At 47.5% G+C, this 20,362-nt stretch overlaps 1 protein-coding gene across 1 annotated transcript in view; it reads right to left on the reverse strand.

Annotated features, from left to right (window-relative positions):
• The window catches only part of ABCA1 (ATP binding cassette subfamily A member 1), a 108,219-nt gene that overhangs the window by 32,999 nt on the left and 54,858 nt on the right, over positions 1-20,362 (reverse strand). Inside the window, exons 9-19 of the mRNA XM_016224992.2 lie at positions 16,820-17,060; positions 14,977-15,116; positions 14,535-14,651; positions 10,584-10,781; positions 9,683-9,888; positions 8,903-9,079; positions 7,064-7,286; positions 5,173-5,394; positions 3,943-4,147; positions 2,727-2,840; positions 701-872 (exon numbers count right to left, since the gene is read on the reverse strand). Coding sequence (XP_016080478.2) covers positions 701-872; positions 2,727-2,840; positions 3,943-4,147; positions 5,173-5,394; positions 7,064-7,286; positions 8,903-9,079; positions 9,683-9,888; positions 10,584-10,781; positions 14,535-14,651; positions 14,977-15,116; positions 16,820-17,060 — 2,015 coding nt within the window. The remainder of the gene's footprint in view (positions 1-700; positions 873-2,726; positions 2,841-3,942; positions 4,148-5,172; positions 5,395-7,063; positions 7,287-8,902; positions 9,080-9,682; positions 9,889-10,583; positions 10,782-14,534; positions 14,652-14,976; positions 15,117-16,819; positions 17,061-20,362) is intronic.

Below are 20,362 nucleotides of genomic sequence, written 5' to 3' on the forward strand. Positions count from 1 at the left end.
ATTCAAAGATAAAAATAATTTTGTGTTAAGTGGTAAGATTTTTGTAGGTCTTTTAAAGATTTTTCTGCAATGTTCATGACATACTGATTTTGCATTAAAAAAAAGGTAGCAGAGAAACAGAAGGTCGCCCCCAATGATATATCCTTTGCAATGGTTGAGGGACCACACTGAAAGCCACAGAAGCTGACTCTGGTGTTTCTACGGCCCATGTGCCCTTCTGAAGCTGCCCACTAGAAGGTCCATGTAGGTCCCAGGGAAGTCAATCATACAGCCAGCTGCCCAGCTATTTCTCACATCTGCTTAGAGACAGAATTCCTGGAAATTGCCACCTCCTTCCAACACATCTAATCTTCCTTTCCACATTCTTGCCTCACAGCTCTGAGCAAATCAGGCACCAAAGGAGAACCTTCCTCAGAGCCGTCGCCACTTCAGGTTCCAAGAACACTGCCGAATTCTGAGAACTGGATGGGACTGTCATGAAAAGGTCCCCAGACTGTTTTAGGCTGAATCAATAATATAAAGCAAAAACTAGCCTTTGGAAAGCACTGTCATGATTAGACAGTGTTTTCACACTTCATCAACTCCTTGTGTGTCCTGCCCTTGCCCCAGTGACCAACGCAATGTTCTTAGGTATGAATTTCTAACTGTACTCAAGAACCTTCCTGGGGCTGATTCTGAGAGAGCCACACCCTCTCCTTACATGGTGGTGGTCTTCCCAGCTCCATTGTGGCCCAGGAATGAAGTGATCTGGCCCTCATAGAAATTCAGGGTCAGGCCATCGACGGCCACCTTCATGCCATTTCGGTAAACCTTCATCAGGTTCTGAATTGACACACCCAGTTTCAGGTGGGTGGGTTCCTCCTCCATGCAGACTGCAAGAAGAGAGAAAACAGCTATAAACCGACAGAAAACAAAGACGAGAGGAATGTGAAGACGCAGCAGCTGTGCTTGTACTTTGAGAACCGCCCTCTCTCCGTGCTTACTTCTGGTTTCTCAGGAAGGCAGGCAGATCAGAAATACGGGGTGGGCAGAAGTAGGTTAATAATAATAATAATAATACAGTAATTAATAAATAATAATACAAGAATAAACTCTTGTGTTCGATGTACTCACAACTGTAAACCTACTTTTGCCCGCCGCTGTATTTATTTAGGGCCTGTTTGGGCACTGGTGTTGGTGACAGGAATAGAATGACACAGGAGGATTCAGGCTGGGGGCAGAGCAGGGAGGTACTTGACAAACAATTAAAATATATGAAGCTAAAAGCTGTTTAAAAACACATTCAAAGTACCATGGAACTTGTGGAATGGCCATCTTGTGGAATACTACTCAGTAGTGAAAAAGAATGAGCCATTGATACATACCACAACTTGGATGGATCTCAAGGGAATTACACTGAATAAAACACCAGTTTCAAAAGATTATATACTGCAGGGTTCCATTTGTATGACATTATGGAAATAATAAAATTACCGAAGTGGAGAACAGATTCTTGGTTGACAGGTGTCAAAGAATGGGGAGGAAGGGCGGAGGCTGTGGCTATTAAGGGGCAGCATGAGGGAGTTTCTGATGATGAAACAGTTCTGCATTGTGACTGAACCGGGGATTACAGGAATCTATACAAGGGATAAAACTGCACAAAACTACACACACACACACACACACACACACACACACACACACAAGTACATGTAATACTGGTGAAATCTAAAAGTCTGAAATGGACCAATGTCAACTTCATGGGTTTAAGCTCGTACATAGTTACGTTAGGTGTCACTATTGGCGGAAACTGGGTGAAAGGTACAAGTTTCCTTTTGCAACTCCCTGTGAATCTACAGTTATTTTTAAATAAAAAGGGTTCGGGGTTTTTTTTTGATGATACGGAATTTCAGGAGGAAGTGACTGACTACCTGGAAAGCTAGGAGGGCTACTCAGGGGAAGGGATATTGAACTAGACCTTAAAGAGCAAGTAGGAATTTAAAAGGTTCTCCTGCGAGAGAAAACTACATGCCGGGCAGGGAGCTGTGGAAGAACGCGGCACGTTCCAGCAGCTGTGAGCAGTTCCAGATGGCTGATTCAGAGGCTAGGTAGAGAGGAGTTTGGGCAGGAAGAGCACACTAGGGAACATTACACTTTACCTCTGGTGACTGGGAGCAGGACACAGAAGGGATCAGCAGAAGAGGGACTTATTAAAACTGAGGAAGCCACAGTGAACACAGTTTCCCTCTAAGAACCTGAGCAAAGAGCCCAGAAGGCAGAGCCTTTGCTGAGCTCCAGGCATCACCCCCTGCAGGTCAGGAGCCAGGAGAGGATTAGGCTCTGGGTAATGAAGGGTGAGAACATTAGGAAGCCCAGGCTGAGGTCTGGGGCAGCCACCTGGCGTCAGCATCCGCGGGCTCCTACACCTATCACCATGACAAGGCAGCAGCGAGGTTATGGTTCCACAATTAGTTTTCTTTGTCTCTTCCCTCTAGCTATTAGGATAGCATGGAAAGTGGAAGGGTTGGGGGAGGAAAGAGGGGGGGGTTTAGAGTCACTTTCCAAGAAGCCAACAAAACAAAGAAAACGTCCCTCAGGGACTCAGATGGTGACTCCCTGGTAAGTCAACAGCGTTGGACACAAACAGCATGGGAGAACTGGGAAAGGGACACTGCGTGTGCTTCTCTGTCCCTGGAGTGGTTTTAGACTCTTGCCCCCCAGCAGTCAGTGGGGAAAGCAGCACTTACTTTCAGAGACTCCCTTCTGGCTGGAACCAGGATGGCTCTTCTCATCACTTTCCTCACCTAACCAGTAGGACTTGGTGCAAGGAAAATACCAGGGCCTGGGAATTCCATACTGGCCTGAAAGCAAAGCACAGGTATGAATCAAGCTCGGCCGCATTCCAGCATTCCTGAGATATCCCTGCGGGACCCTCTCTCTCCTTGGCACTGCCTGTGGAGACCGGACAGACTGGAATAGAAGTGGGGGAAGAAGTAGCTAACATTTAGTGAGATCTACTATTTACAACAGAAGTTCTGCACCTCTCTGTCTCCCAACAACCCCATGAAGCAGCTATCATTCCCATTTTAGAGATCAAGAAACTGAGGGGTAGGTCCTCTACCCAAGATGACTGGGCCAGTAAGTGGAAGACTCGGAATTTGAGTCCAGATCTGTATGATACAAAATTGCATATCCCATGTAGGAAGTTCAGGTAGGGGTAATAAACATTTCACATACACCACCTCCCACCCCCTTAAAGGAAAATTAGAAGATAAACCAGAAAGAGTTAAACCTTGCTCTCTCAGAATTTGATCTTACATAAAAATGTGCCCAAGACAGTCTTGGTCAAGGAGATTTATGAAGGGAAGTATCGAATACATTTTTATGAATACTAATTCGATTAAATCACAAGCCAGGGCTTCGGGCCAATGTAGTTGTTATTCACAAGCTGTACTGAGGAAACAGAACCACCACCACTGGTAGTTCTAGGGATGCAGAATTAAGAGAATTGGGTCAGCCCTGGGAGGAATCTCCTGGGCCAGCTGACCCAGCGTAGCCCACTGGGTTCCCCTCCATGCACCAATGCTTACTAGCTGTGCACCCACGGGCAATTATTTAACTTCTCTGAGTCACAGTTCTCTCATTTGCAAACACTGGTCGTAACAGTAACTCCTTCAGAGTAGTCTTATGAGGATTTTAAATGAACCAAAGTATATAAAGCATTTCGTACAGTGCCCAGTACACAGTGCTCAGGAAGTAAGAGCAATATGAGTAGTAAGAGTTGTACTTTCAGCATCAGCTGCTTCTCCTTGGTCTATGTGCTTGCCATAGGCCTAAAGCTCTAGCCACTTTCCAGGGAGCCCCAGGCCTTGCAGAAATTCCAGCAAAAAGGGAGACAAGTTCTGCAGCTAAAAATCATATTTCCCTCACAGATGGCGAAGGCAGTGTGGAAGCTCAGGGTACCTGGGAAGACAGCCTCGATGTACCATGTCATCACCCCATAGATGAAGGTGTCAAACAGCATCATAGAGACCGAGGTGGTGAGGTTGAAGCCATCTTCATCCACGGGGCTCTCAAAGAGGTTGTCCCACTGCACCCCAATGCCCTGCTCCTCAAACAGGGCAAAGTACTCACAGCCAAACCCAAAAGCCACAGGGGACAGCAGGCTCTGTGAGAAAAAGGCAAAAGTCACTTATCCAGCTCCTGTCTCATTTCCTAACACTTCTCACGTAAATTTCACCTGCAGAAATCTGAATTATAAAATGGATCAATTATAAGGCATGGAAGTACTCACCTACGAGTCCCTTTAGGGGAGTGGGCTCCTTGGCAGCATAGGAAATGATTCTATTTATAACCACTCATTATGCACATGCATTTCAGAAACGTATGAATGATGAAGTATGAAACTTTTGGAATTTTATGCTTCCGGAGATGCCCCAAGGGCTCAACAACACTGCGGCCCACACACACACTCATACATCCATCAAGGTCCCCTTGAGCCCCCTGCTCAACCAGTGATGGCTCATGTCAGAGCAGCCTGCCTGGGGCTGCTGATATTTAAGGGGTCCAAACTGAGGCACCTGGAGCACCCTGTGGATGACTCATAAGTGACCAGGGGGCAGCTGCAACTCGCCCTTATATGGGCTGGCACACCCTTGAAGGCCCCTCCAACTATGTACAAGGGAAGAAAAGGTTGAGAGCAGGGGTCTGCGGGGAGATGGGCCACCTGCTCCTCGCTCATTTTCCGTTCAGAAAACATCACTCAAGCGAAACCCCACGCTGGGCACAAGGAACACAGGAGTCATCTGTGACCTCAAGAGCTTTCAGTTCTAGATGGAGCAGTGACTTTGGTGAGCTTAACACGGTCAGCGGGGTGGAGATAAAAGGTGGAGATGGCATCGACTGTCTAAGGGGTTCCCCAATATCATTTATCCCCAGCTGGGTGTATGGTACAGCCCGGCTCTCTGAAAAATTTTGTCCGATTCCATTCCCCCAGCATGCAGAGAGGACTGAAGATAAACAATTTAATGAGACACAACCCCTGCCTTCAAGCAGCTTAGAACCTAGCACTGAGGTTCACATCCCATTGGAAGGAGACTCTCTCGGCTTCTTTCCTGCACTTGGCCTGTAACACGGAGGTGAAACCCCAGGGGTGGCAGGGACAGCGGCTACTGCAGACAGGCTGTCACTCACCGCGAAGATCTTGAGCGAGAAGCCCACGTAGTCTTGCCAGGCCACACACAGGACGTAGGGCAGGTACAGCATGAAGTAGATGATGCCCCCACAGGCCGCCGCCAGGTTGGCTCTGGAGAACAGCGTGCTGATCAGGAAGCACTGCAGGATGGTCACCACGGCGAACACGGACAGGAAGATAAACACCACGCTGGGGTCGCTGTAAGGCAGCAGGTTTCCCAGCTGTGAAGGAAGAAACCCAATAAACGTGCTGCTTCCACAAGTAGGCGCATCCTTGCGCGATCTATGGGACGAAGCAGGGGTATTCCTACTCATCTCAGAGACGATATCGAGGCAGAGAGCTGTTCATTTTTCTGATGAGGAAGCCTAGAGGAAGGGAAATGACTAACCCAGGACCACACAGCAAAACAGTGGTAGAGTCAGGACCAGAACAGAGTCCAAGGTTGACACTCATCAAGGTTTATCTCAATAATTGTGTACTTTGTTTCTCAAAGTAATATGACCTGGTTTCTTTTTTAAAGGACTATGACTCCTGGCACCAAGAAAGAGTCATGAGAGAGACAGCAACCCACAAGACTTCTCCCTCCAGAAGCCAAGGGAAATGGCCAGGCAATCTTAATATCCCCCCGGACACCCTGCCATGGGTTCCACATTCCCACAATCCTCGGAACTCCTGTGGATCTTTACGTGGCATCTCCAGTAGTTGGGTGTATCTGAGCAGGACCTGCCAGTTGCCCCAGACCAGTTCTCATGCACCTGCCACAGGACCTCTACTCCCGCCACAGAGCTCCACCCCTCACGGTCAGGTATCAAAGCATGAGAGGGGGTTGATTTTAGTAAGAACTGCTCTGCCCAACTGTCAGATGACCTCGGTGAGTCCATAACCCTCATTGGCCTCATTCTCTTGCACGTTAAATGGGTTATTGAGTGAGGAAATACTAAGACAGCACATGTGATGTGCTTTAAACAGTGCTTGGCAATCAATATGTGCTCATTTATAATGTAGAGTAACTCGTATTACATTGTGTGTTAGTTCCTATGCCTCTGCACTCCCCCCTCTTTACAAACTTTTATTTTTATCTGATGCATCCTTAAATGAAATGATTGTGGAGAAAAAAAACTGGCATATAAACTTATTAATGTATGTGGTGGACACAGAACTGTGCCCAGAGTCCCCTTCTAGGGGAACTTGTCTAGCAGGCAATAGACGGTCTCCAGGTATCAACTGCTCTGGGCTTGTCACTGCTGCAGAGAGCCACCTGGCTTGGGGCACACACACTGCCAATGATTGACTGAGGGGTCTGGGGCATGGATGTCAGGGATGGAGGCCTTGGGAACCTAAAGCACCGGACGTTTCAGCTCAGTGAGGGACAACTCTGACGAACTGTATCTGCTCCTAGTGCCCAGGGGTTGGTCCTGCATTGCAGTTCAACTCCTCCCTCGGCCCAATCCTGCGTCCTCTCGATTCCTTCCGGAGATATTGATCCCTAATGAATATTTTTACACCAAACTGTTTCAGCCCCTGCTTCCAGAAAACCTAACCTGCAACAATATGTATCTTTCTGATTATGGTTTCGAGATATTGCAGAAGAATCACCGCCTAATATGAGGAAGGCGGCGCTGCCATGAGCCTCTGTTAAGTGTGTGCTTACCCGGGAAGAGAGCACCCCGGGTTTTAATCCTGCTTAGCTGCTAACCAGCTGGGCTGACCTTGGGGAAGTCACTGCCCCTCTCTGGGCCTCATTTTTTCCAACTATGAAGTGAGGGTATTGCAGGAGGTGGCATGTCTGAACCCTTCCCTCCCAAAGAATCTTTTGCTTCTCCTATCCTCAGGCGGCGTGTTGGGCGGCGCAGGATTTCCCCGCAGGGACGGGCGGTGAGGCAGCCTTACTTTGAGGATGACCACCAGCAGGCCGGCGCTCACGAGCAGAGGGATGAGGCTGCTGATGAACCAGCTGAACCAGAGGATGCCATTGTCCAGGCCCATGATGCGCATGGTCTCCTTCAGCCGCGCCTCCTTCTCATACACGATGCCCTTGATGATCACGGCCACGGAGTAAATCCAGGCCAGCGTCATGAAGAGGGGCATTGACCGGCTCATCACCCGCAGGAAGCTGGAGGCCCGAGGAAAGGGAGGGGGGAGAATTAAAGGCAAGTGTGAGCCGGACTCCCGGGCCAATGCCTCGGGGCCTGCACGCAAGGGGGCACCACGGCTGAGCCAGAGCCGGGGCAGGCCCTCTGGACTCTGACACCTACCGGTTATCTTATCAAAGGCTTCGTGAGCAGGGCCGTGTAGTGATAAAAATTAGACCAACAAAGTACTGCCAAAGCAAGCTTCTTTGGGAGCCTGCTTTAGTAACTAGGTAACTGTGGGATGTCATTAAGCTGAATGTGGGTGATTTTAAATTACTGAAACAGAAAAACCAAAAATACAATTCCGTTCTCTCATGGAAGTTCAACGTCTCCCACGTTTCTCATCTCACTACCGACTTGCCTTGCATAACCGTCATGACAGACAGTGCAGAAATACACATCGGGCAGCTCTTGTCAGGGATATTTCCAAACTAGAACAGAAAATGCAGTGAAATAAATGGGACACAGGATCTGGACCCTGAAGATCCAGGTCCAAGGTCCAGCTTTACCACTTCTGCTCCTACTGATGTGTGACAATAGCAAAGGCCCTTAAAGCCTCCGAACTCCTATCATGTCCTCCTCGTAAGGCATCCTTTCTAGAGTAAATCTGGACTTAGGAGTCTTTGGAAAAGTCTTCCTTTGGAAAATTCTGGCTAATCTTTCTGAAAATAAAAAGCAAGATAATTCCAGGTGACGTGGAAAGGCTAGAGTGAGCCACGCAAGGAAATAGATTGTTCAATGCAAAGCAGAGAGCAAGCACAAGGAGAGGACCCCTGTTCCTTCCACACTCTGATTTCTATCTACACACACACACCACAACAGAGAACAGAGACTTTCCAATTGGGAAGAAACATTATTTCAGACGCCTGCAATACTTTCACCCCCCGCCATTCTCTCTTATGAGAAATCATTAGATCCAAAGGCACAGTTCCCACAGTGAGAACTTGGCAGCACAGTAACTAAGCACTAAAAGATTATCTTCAAAGTCTAAGATAAAAAGGCCTTGTTCACTTTTATTTGGATTGTTTCAAAATGTGGTTTACCAATGACAAGAGGAAGTGGACACATTTACATGCAGTGAACTTTTACAGGTCTAAAACACTGTCCCTGTGTTTGGGGAGTGTGTGTGTGTTTGGGGAGTGTGTGTGTGTGTGTGTGTGTGTTTGGGGAGTGTGCATGCGCGTGTGCTTCCATGAGTTTGTCATGATGCATCTTAAACTTGCCAATTGGGACACTTACATGAGTTTGTCATGATGCATTTTAAACTTGCAGATTGGGAAATTTTGACCAAAAACGTAGAGTGTGTAAAAAAAAAAAAAAAGTCTGGTAACCATGGACAAGGGAGGGAGGATCACCAGTGTGTGCATGTGCACGTTTCTCTGATGTGGCTCAAACTGTCAGCTACCTACATCTGGCATCTCATTTCCTGAAATCTACACAGAATTTCAAAAACAGCTTTTGACCAGTATCAACACCCATGTAAAATAAATACAATCAAAGCATTCTGTCTCCTCCCTTGGCATGTGCATACGTCTACCCTCCACATGGGGACAATGCTGGCCGACTACATAAAGAAGGTGGCTTCCTGGTGACTTACATGTCATCGACGTAACAGGGATAGGGCATTTGCTGCACGTAGACGCCTGTTTTCTTCTCAATGCCTGTCTGCACCCGGATGATTGCCTGCTCCACCACATCCTGCAGGTAGGCGAAGCCCCCCCAGACGTACCGCATGTCCTCAAAGGGGTCAGCCCGAGGACCAGGGTCCCAGTACCTGAAACCGAGCCACAGGTCATCAAACTTGCCTTAGAACTATACAATAAAAAATCCAATCACCCACAATCCCATCACCACTCCCAAGCCACTGTTTTCATTTTTGTATCTTACCTTCTGGTGTCAGTTGACATGTATACATATATTTAAATAAATACCAGAAAGAGAGCAGGCCATTGATTAGTTTGGCTTTCCCCCCCCTCCAATGAATACCTAACATTGCATCTAGTAGACATACAAAAATTTACCTGACAGGACTCCCTTCCATATTGTTTATTTCCCCTTTTTTGTAAAAATGGATAATGCTAGCATGGGGAACCTAAAGTCTTTTTGGTTTTCTCTTTTTCTGTTGCTTTAATTCTCTGGGATTAATTCCCTTGAGGGAGAATGCGAAATAAAAAGATAATATTTTATTTAAAAAAAGATGATGACATTTTATGACCTTTGAAATTACTGCCTCCATCAAGAAACGTGGCCATTTCACCCAAATCATGCCACCCATTTGAGCTTCTACCACATTGGTCCATAAAATTAAGCCCCCCCAGTCACCTTAGCTGCTGCTGCCTCGCCCACAGCTGGCTGGTGGGCAGGGAGTGGGACTTACCCATCTTTGATCTTATTTGTCCTCTCCACGTTGTCGATGTCCATTCGGATCTTGTACTTGACGTGATGGGGCAGCTCGGCGCTGTCGGGGGTAATTCCGGTGAACACGATGCCAGCCCAGAACTTCCTCTCATCCAGCAGCTCCATGGACTTGTTGATGAGCCCAACTTCTGTCGCGACGGGTTCCAGCTTGTTCAGGTTGACACACTGAAGGAAGCACAGCCATCGTGAGAACTCTGGTAGCCAGAAAAACAAGCAGTGGCCGGGGCAGACCTCGCTCTACGAAATCTTCCCTCAGGTCATTTTCCAATATTCAATTGAAAATGGGTCCAGTTTCTTAACTGAAATTTAGAGGTAAATTACTTACACTGACTTTTGTGGCAGGAAAGCGGGTCAAACAAAGACCACGCCTCCTTCTCCTCACTGTTTTCTTAGCAATTTTGAGTCATTAACAACTAACCAAATAAATAAACAGAAACCTTTTCTTTGTCCCTACGAAGTGACATCATTTTTTTAAGACTGAATTTTTTAAAATGTACTATGCTTGATTAGATTTTAGATAAGTTTCAAAACAATGCCTTAAGGGACTGCTTTGTGGCCATTGGGTACTGGAATATCCAAACATGAGAAAACCCAAAAGACAATGGATAGAAACACTCTTGGGTCAGACAGACTAAAGCTAGTGCTGGGTTTGTTTACTTACTCATTCAATCATTCAGCTAACATTTATCCAGGGCCTTTTGTACACCAAGTGCTGGGTTAGGTTTGAGGAATACTACTATAAACAAGTATGTATATTATTCTTAAAAAGTCCTCCAATCTGACTGATTGCACCAGCTCAGAGGGAAAACAAAACAAAACACCACAGCCTTTTCTAAAGGATGCACAGGACAGATCCTCACCTCCATGAAGCGAGAGATGGTCTGGACCGCCCGGTTGGTCTCATTGAAAGCCTCTCTCCAGGTGTACACAGAGCCATTCTCTGACTCCACGTCCTCTGGGTGTTTGGCCAGAAAGGCCACGATATCTTCTGCTGTCCAATCCAAGCCGGCCAGGCGCTGTTTCCAGAAGTGGTCATTGCCTCTGCTGTTCAAGAGCGTCTGCCATTCCAATGGGAAATCACAAGCAGTAAACATCAAAGTCTTGATGAGCACATGGCTTACAAAACCCTTCACATAGGCTGTCTCCTTGTTTTTATCTTCACAGAAAACAGTGAGAACTAACAAGGTCCCCATTTAAGAAGGAGAATATTGGGGTTGAAAAATAAATATGATTTACCAAGACTGAGTCAAAAGCTAACAGTCATGGAGCTGATACTCAAAGCCAGACCAGTCTGAATGCAGAGTCCCTATGTTTTCCACTGGATCCAACAAGCTAGCTTAACAGTAGTAACTACTATAACAATAGTAATCATACTTACTCCGCAGTTACTATACTGAATTATTTATGTGCTTTACTTCACACAACTCCATGAGGAAGGTATCTTTAATAGTTCCCCTTTTACAGATGGGAAAACTGACATTCAGAGAGGCCAAGTCCCTAACATAAGGACACACAGCTGATATGTAGCCAAGCCAGAATATGAAATGGCTCTGATTCTACTGCACCTTCCCACTGCATCCTATTACCTTCCTCTCTTGAGACCCGTCTGATGGCTCCTCATAAAGACTATCTCTAAACTAAAGAAAGACAAACCTACTCCTGCTGTTTAGTTTGGGGAAATAATACCATTATTAAACCAAGTAAAATATGGCCTTTCCCAACTGCAGAACACATGGGTCCTGATGCAAAGGAGGGCCTGTCTTCCATTCCTTATTCCCTAGCCGGTTGGCTCCCACACGGGTCAATATGGAAAAACAAGACAACCCAATCCGGTGCTCAATGCACAGGCCCAGAGGCCTGGGGCAGAGGCCTGCACAGAGGTGCTGCCCAAACAAGGGGCCAGCTTCACACTCAGGTCATGGAAAAGGAGGAGCAGCTGAACTCCTGTCCCAGCTTCGAGGGGATGATGGAACCCTGGCTCTACTGAGATGGACTCTCCAAGGGGCCAAACACGGCTACTTTCTGAATCAGTCTCATTTCCACTAACATAAGCTGTTTTCCCCATGTGGCTTCATATTTATTATTTTAATGGAAGCATGATTTCATAGGTTATATTTGCTATAATTTCACTGACTATTCTCATACTGCTAAGTGGTTAGCCTATTTCTAATTTCTCACAATAACAATTATTATAGCAATAACATTTTCTATCCTACAGTGACTTCTTTCTTTTAAAATTATGTCTCTAGGATACATCCCTGAGGGTGTATGGAATGGAGGTACACAGAGGATAGCACATTTTTTATGGTTCTAGCAATTTTCATCCCAAATTGCTTTCCAATAGGGAATAACAATTTATACTGTCATCAGTAAGACATGTATTTTTGTTAAAATAAAAAGATACAAAATTGCACCTCACAAATTTTCAAATAACTTTATTTGGAGACTTGAACTGAATGACTAAGAGCTGAGTGAAGACACATGGTGCTTGGGGTGAGACCTGCCCTGCCCAGTGTGACTTTGGAGAAATATGTCCAAGGAAATAAGACCAGAGAGATGAGCCCAGTGAGATCCCTGATCACATGGCCATTCGAGAGTACATGAGAAGACCAGGAGGCCTAATTTCACCCTAGGAGTGGTAGCCAGGGAGAAAGCAAAGCCTTGAGATGAAGAAGGCAAAGAGCAACTAGAAACGAGACCAGTTTAGTATCAGTGAGCTTGATGATGCAACAGAGAAATGATTCTGGATCTGCTGGGTGATACAATGGGTGTAGACAGAGCCACTGACAGCAGACAGATAAGAGCTATCACACAGAATGATGGTTGCCTAGGTCTGGGGGTGGGGGAGACGAGGAGGTCAAAGGTGCAGAGTTTCGGTTATGCAATCTGAGTTCAAAGGTACACACTATGCTAACAATACCGTACTCTACTTGAAATTTGCTAAGCAGTAACTGTGACATGATGTGTATGTTAACAACTGTGGTGATCCTTTTACAATGTATATGTATATCAAAACATCAAGTTGTTCACCTTAAACATATACAATTTTTACTTGTCAATTACACCTCAATAAAGCTGAAAGAAAGAAGGGAGGAAGAGAGGGAGGGGGGAGAAGGGGAGACAGGGAGGGGAAGGGAGAGGGGGTGGGGGGAGAGAGAGAGAGAGAAAAAAGAACTACCCTAACAGAAGCAGAAACCTCAGGCATTGCCTCATGTACCAGACCCCAGACGCAAGGCTGTAGGGGGTGCAGAGCACTGAGAAGCCCAAGTTTGCAGTGTAAAATAAACATTCCTTAATAGAGAAAGGAAAGTTGGAGGAGGCTCCTTCAATTAACACCCACAGGCTGATAAATCCCTAGTCAGTGTCTCCAGCCTAACCGCCCCCGGCTCTCCAGGTCCCGATATCTATCAGCCTATTGGATATCCCATCCCCACCACCCACCAGCTAGAAATAAAAAATCATCCCAGCGCCTCCCTGTCTTTCACCCCTCCACAATCAAGCAGTCATCAGGTGTCACCTCCCAACTCCTTGGCCACCCACTTGGATGACCTCCATCCTGGTCTCTGCCTTCCATCTTCTCCATTTAAGAGTAGGGAAAACATGTATCTACTTACAGACCCAAACTCATGGAATCTCTCCACACTCGTGGAATCCTCTGAGACTCAGAAGGAGAGAAGTTCAACAGGGAGAAAAGCAGAAACCAAGGAGAAGACCAGGGAGAAGAGGCCTGAGGTTACACCTAGGTTTATGTCACTGCCCATGGCTGGACCACATGAATCCCTCTACAGAGAAGAGACGAGCCCAGCAGACCCATACTTGAAGGGTATGAGTCATTACTATTATGAGTCAGGAATTATTCAGTAAATCCATAAAAATTACTATTCATGTTTTTCTCATTGAAGTCCCTTGGTTTTTAAAAGGCCCCAATTTAAGAATTCTACTTATGTAGCAGGACTAGCACAACAAAGATGACTGCAGCTTGCCCATCAGTGGAAGGTCCCTTGGGTACTGCCCCTCCCAGGGCATCTGGGAACAGTCCTAAGCCTGAGACAGTACCTTCCAGATAGGTATCCTCTAAACCCCAGCTGCCCCTCTGATCAATGAGGTATCAAGACAAGAAACCTGGCAAAATCCATTCCTGCTTCTTAATGGGAGAGGAAACAAAAGGAAGTGGCCTCCCTCTCCGTGGAGATAGGAAACAGCTTAATGATTCTCTGGCTCAGCCCACTGCAGGGATGATGTGATTAAACGGCACTCAGGCTCAAGCAAAGGAGACATTCTGTTCTTGCTCAGACTCCTCTGCTTCTGAATCCAATTGTCTCCAGAGCACTAATCCCTTTCAAGTAATTTGGAAGCACTAAGTGCAATTAGCCTCCATGTGGTAACTGTGGCTCCTTCGGAGCAAGTATCTCACACCAATCTATGGGTCAGACCAGCCCTCTGCCCCCACACCCATGTCCAAGTTCTACCAAGACACAGGAAGGCTAAGCTGGCTCCAGAGCCAGAAATGAAAATAGTCAGGGTCCTGCAATCACTGAACTCTTGCTCCAAACACCAGCCCTCGCTCAGTTTCTTAGAAAACCAACGTTTGATCACCAGATGCATGGATGCTGATGTGCCTGAAATAGTGTTACCTGTGCACCATCACCTGCAGCTCTACTAAGTTGACGGCCTGGTGGCTTGGGCTCTGCTCAGTTATATCTACCCTGGTTAAATGTAAAGAACTCTCATCTAAGCCACTTCTGAGAAAGTGACCAGAAGCTCGCCCATCTAGCATCAAGCGGGCACAAGGTCACCAGAAGGACACTCACCCGGACAAGGTCCATTTCTGGGCTGCTCTCCATGTAGGTCCAGATCTTGGGGCTGAGCTCGTCCCACATGCCTTTTATATCATTGAACACAGCCAGTTCCTGGAAGGTCTTATTCACCTGGTCAGGAGGGGAGCCAGGGAAAGCAGGAAAAAAGAAGAGAGGCAGAGACATGAGAAATGCATCTGCTCCCTGAAAGACGCTCATCCCAGCAGCCCTCTTTCAGTCCTTCCCATCCCTAGGAAGTGCGTGCCTGCAGCTACAATTCAAATGCCCAAGGCTGGAGAGCAAGATCTCAATAGTCAGCCCTGGCCTGCATCAGACCCGAGGTTCTCACTCTTTGGAAATCCCAAAGAGGCAGGAGTTTGCTCAATATACTCCATCTGGAACTGCCTGTAATTCTGGCAGGATTCTGGAGAGGAAGCCCTGGGCCTGGGCAGCTTACCTCAGCCATGACCTGCCTCGTGGCTGGAGTGTCGGGCGTATATAGGATCTTCCCAACAAGCAAGGGTTTGAGAGCTTTCCATATGATGCGGGAGAGAGGACTGGACTCCAAACTCTTCATCAAATCATTGCAATAAGGACCTGTGAAGACGAAAGGCAAATATTCCTATGCATGCTCACAGACTTGTGGGAACTAGTAAGGCTTTGAAGCCAGTGAGAAGATCCTAGGTTCAAATTCCAGCCCTACCACTTAATAAATAACTTCACCGGTCTGAGTCTCAGTTTGCCCCCCTTTAAAAATAAATAGCTCCTTGGGAGAGATGTGGAGAGGATTAACTGAAATATATGTAAAGCCCTTAGAACCATGCTTGATAAATAATCAGAGTTTTTTATAACACGGATGATGGAACACTCACAATGGAGACGATCTAGAGAATGTTCTTACTATGCACAAGCCTGAGTATCTCTAGATTCATACTCTCATGCCAGCCCTCACCACTCTGTTTTCACTGAAAACAGAAGGCTGAACTCAGACTTTAGTTTTCAAGCAAAAATCAAGCAATTCCTTTAACTAATAGGTTTCATCACAAGTATATGTAATAAATGTAACAAAAATCTTAAACTGAGAAATCAAAAGTTATAGGATTTGATTTTCCAGAAGGATTCCTGGTTTTTGTTTATGTGTTTCATTCCAGGTCCTTTTAGATACCAAGTATCCTCTACATGCTACAAAGACAATGTAATTTAAAAAAAAAAAAAAAAAAAAGATCTGCTCACAATTATACCCATTGTGAAAATGAAGGTTCCCTTGGGCTGACTTGCAAAGTTAGGGGATGGCATTTCAGAAAACTGCCTGTAACGCCATCCCCCTCAGGCTTGCAAAGCAGCCTGTGCTGTCTGGAGGGCTTTACTCCAGAGAAAAAGGAAAGGCTCTTGGGTTACAATAACGCACAAAAAGCTGCCTCACTTGTTGTCTGAAAGACACACCTGCGGTTGGAAATGGAGAAAGGCTCGCTTGCATCAAGTTTTCAAGGAAAAGGATGCCATTGTCTAAAACTGTAACACTGGCTCCTCGCTGTCACCGACCACAGGACACACATGCCCACAAAACAGCCCGGGTGTGACAGCAGATATGGAGTTACAAGGTCTTTTAACACTGCCTCGCAGCTAAGAACCAAAACAAACAGCTGATCAAATGCCAGGGCCTGCCAGTAGACACACGCCGGCATTAACAGGTATTTCAGAGGCTGTGTGGTTTACCAGAAAAAGCATGGAGTCAGGGGATCTGGACTTAATACCGGCTCTTGTGGATTAGCCATGGTGTGGTTTTGAACAAGTCGCTTAACCTCTCTGAGCCTATAGAATGTGGGGTTATAAAACCTTCCTTGAAGGGTTACTGTAAGGGTTAAGTGAGATAACAAATAGAAAGCACAGGAAATGTTCCCTACAATGTTGACTTTTATGTTGTTATTATTATTACTGTTATTTTTAAGTTTTTATTATAAAGCATACCTCAAGGGGGAGTAGAGAGGAGAGGGAGGGGGAAGAAGAGCCTTGATTACTACGTTCCCCAGAAAACTGGGAGATCAGCTTTCAATCATTCATTTATTTGATAAACACACTGTGTACCTGAGATGCACCAGGCCCCATTCAAAGAAGTGGGCACAGGTGGCTAATCAGGAAAAGATGCTCCCCCCTAGGTGCTCAGTCTGGTGAGCAAGCACACAGGAGCATCCAAGGCTGCTACAGAGGATGAGGGTAAGCTCGAGGGAGGGGGTGATGCAGGGCCGCCCAAGTCTACATCTAAGGTGGGCTGGGGCCAGGGCTTTGGTTAGCACACTTACTTGTAGAATTGTCATAGAAGATGCCAGCATCCTCCTCGGTGCCATTGCCTCCAAAGAGGGCTTTGTAGTTGTTGTCCTCATACCAGTTGAGGGACTTGATCTTCAGGCCCCCACCCTCGGGGTGGCCACAGACGATGCGGGAGACAGCCTGGTATATCTGGGTGGAGGAGATGGAGCTGTTCACGTTGGTCAGAAACATCACCTCCTGCCGCATGTCACTCCAGCTCCTCATGCTGAACAGCTGAGGTTGGGGATCAAGAGGAAAAGGCGGGAAAAAGAGAAAAGGTAGAGGGTTGGAGACAGAGAAGAGAAAGGAACATGTTATTTTCTTGAACTCTCCAAAGCCACATCCCAGAACATAGCTTGTATGACGTCATCTCCTCAAAGCCTTGTGATGAGATTGCCAGAGCCATGCTGCTTCCGCTGTGGCTCAGGGACCGGCGGCATCAGCGTAATCTGAGGTCTGAAAGCAGATTCTGATCTATCTACAATTCAAATCTGCATCTTCATGAAGTGCCAGGTGATTCCCAGGCACGTTAAAGATGGAGAAGCACAGTTTAGCAGCTAGCGGAGCCCCCGGTGACGGGCTTTATTTCATTCCGCTTACCTTCTGGTTTACAGGAGAGAATGCTTTTTCCGAACAGCTATGTGCTCACAAACACACATCAGGAGCTGCTCACACCCTCAATCACCGGCTCCTTTCTAAAACAGCTCCAAGTTCACTGTGGAAACTGAGGAGCCCCTGCCCCTCGGGAGAAAAGGCACTGTACGTGCTGTCCCACCCTCGTCTCAGTTAAGTGCTGGGCAACTTGGAAAAAGCATATGATGGGACACCCGAGTTTGAATCCCAGCTCTGTCTCTCATTAGCTCACAGCCCTAGAAAAGTCACTCCTCTAAGGCCCAACTTATCATCAAGATGATGACAGAGGGTGGTGCTGAGGAATAAATCACATGACACACGAGAGGGGCCCTGCACCGAACAGCGCCTGCAAGCGATGAGTCAGACGCTCCGCAGCCGGGGGCTGTGTCTGACTTCCACTCGGCAAGTGCTTTGTCTCCCATACAAATGTACTCTGGCACCTTGTGGAGTTCTTGGCCCCACTGCTCTTATAATTAAATATTTATAGAGCACTCTGTATTTCCACACAGTTCACAATACATCACTAACACATCCCTCCAGCCCTTGAAGAGTCACTGCACGCTCTCACCACCTGAAGATCAGACCGTGCCGTGCGGAGTGGACACCGCGAGGCCCCCGCGCCTTAGGGGCCTAGAACCCGGCTCCACGGGCCCGGGTCTCTGTCTCGCAGGGCTGCTGGCTCCTGTGAGTCACTCAGTCCCGGAGGCTGCGGATCCTGACCGCCTCCTGCCCCAAAGGGGAACCAGGCACTCCAGGGGTGGGTCAGCTGTCACAAACGTTTGTCCCTCTGGAGAGGGAGGCCTAACATACCCCGCGAGAACACAAATAGGTGGCTAGCTTTTCCTCACTTTATCTCCTCACACCCTGTATGAGGTGTACAGACAGGGAAGGACAAACAGCCAGACCACCTTTCCTTTTGCGTCGGTGGGTGGAACAACCCTGGAGACTTTTAAGGAATAGTCACCTCTTTCCACAGGTGGCCTCACCGCCACCACCCTGACGTGCCCCAACCAGAACAAATTTCCTCCCACATTGGACAGAGGCACCGTAAATGGTGAAGTTACTCCCAACGGTCGGCTCTTCCCCGCACCTGTCTTATGCGCAAACTCCTATTTGTCCTGCACCCCCGCTCACGCTCCGCACCTCCTCGGCAAAGCACTCGCGCTCCTGCTCGCGGCCCGCCGGAGGTGGGCTGTGACAATGTCCCGAGCCGCGGGTGAACGGCTGACTGACCTGCCTTCTTAACCCGCTGCGAGAGCCCCCCCACAGCCTCTCCGCAGTTTAACAGCCGGAAGGTAAACAGTCTCATACTCTAGGGCACGTCACACGCCTGCCCCTCTGCTCCAAGCCTCTGCTGGCCTCCCATCTCACTCAGCAGAAATCCAGCCCCACCAGGCCTACAGGCCCTCACCTCCTCTGACCTCTCACCTCCTTCTCTGACCTCTCACCTCCTTCTCTGACCTCTCACCTCCCTCTCTGACCTCTCACCTCCCTCTCTGACCTCTCACCTCCCTCTCTGACCTCTCACCTCCCTCTCTACCTCTCACCTCCCTCTCTGACCTCTCACCTCCCTCTCTACCTCTTACCTCCCTCTCTTACCTCTCACCTCCCTCTCTACCTCTCACCTCCCTCTCTGACCTCTCACCTCCTTCTCTGATCTCTCACGTCCCTCTCTGACCTCTCACCTCCCTCTCGACCTCTCACCTCCCTCTCGACCTCTCACCTCCCTCTCTGACCTCTCACCTCCTTCTCTGACCTCTCACCTCCTTCTCTGACCTCTCACCCTTCTCAACCTCTCATCTCCTTCTCTGACCTCTCACCTTTGCCCGCCCTCTCACTTGCTCACTTGGTTCTGGCTACCCGGGCCTCCTTCCTGATCTTTAAATACATTCCATCATCATGGCTATATCTGTGGTTCCTCCACTAGATCCACTCAGCTGCCAAGTCCTGTGTATCTTTATTTTCTTTCTTTCACGAGTCTCCTTTCTATTTGACACCAGTTACCACCAGAGTCCATCAGACAAGTGGGCTATAAAGCAGCAAGAACACAGGCTTAGAAGTCCAACAGTCCTGGGTTTGAATCCCAGTTTGCCAATTAACTAACCAGGTGGCTGTGGGCAAGTCATCTAACTTTTCTGAGCCTGTCATCTGTAAAATGGGCACAAGAAGACCCATTCATATTTGTCACATGGATTACACAGAAAAATTGGGTGAAACTACATGAAGCAGGGGAGCTCCTCAGAAAAATGTTAGCTCACTTTTCCTTCATTGGTTGTGCTCTGGTCAAGACAACCAGCTTTCTCTCCAAACACTGAACAGATAACAAGGGTATTTATTTATTTATTTATTTATTTATTTATCTCCTCCCATCTGTCCCAGAGAAATAGCAAGTTAGACCATGGGTAACTTGTGGTCAAAGTGACTTGAAGGTTTTACACTGAGAGGAGGAGATGACCCCTGCCTGCCCTGGACCCAGAGCAAGCAGCACACACGGAAGCAGCTGCCAAGAAAAATGTATATTGCTCAGTTGGAGAGTTTCTGCCACATCAGCAGCAGGAACATCACATGCTTTTAATTATTTTTTTTTTACCCCAGACAAAAGGCAGGCCAGTGATGTAAGAGGAAACAGCTGTCCCCAGACCCTGAGCATAGTGGCAGCCTCCCATGCTTCAGTCCCTGCTCTGCTCTACGGCTGGGAGAGGGCCTGGAGGAGCTGTTAGTTCAGGGCATGTCCATGTCAGCTAACGGGACCCTAGAGAGATGGCTACGGGCCTGCCGGGTAGTTTGTGTGTCTCTTTCTGCCTCCTGGAAGAGCCCCAGGTGACCCAGCCTCTCCCCTTACAGAAAGATCACCAGCATTCATAACTGAAGTAACCAAGGGCAGCTGGAAGAGGGCTTCTTTT

Source organism: Miniopterus natalensis, chromosome 12 (genome assembly GCF_054644295.1).
Source record: "Miniopterus natalensis isolate mMinNat1 chromosome 12, mMinNat1.hap1, whole genome shotgun sequence".
NCBI lineage: Eukaryota > Metazoa > Chordata > Mammalia > Chiroptera > Miniopteridae > Miniopterus > Miniopterus natalensis.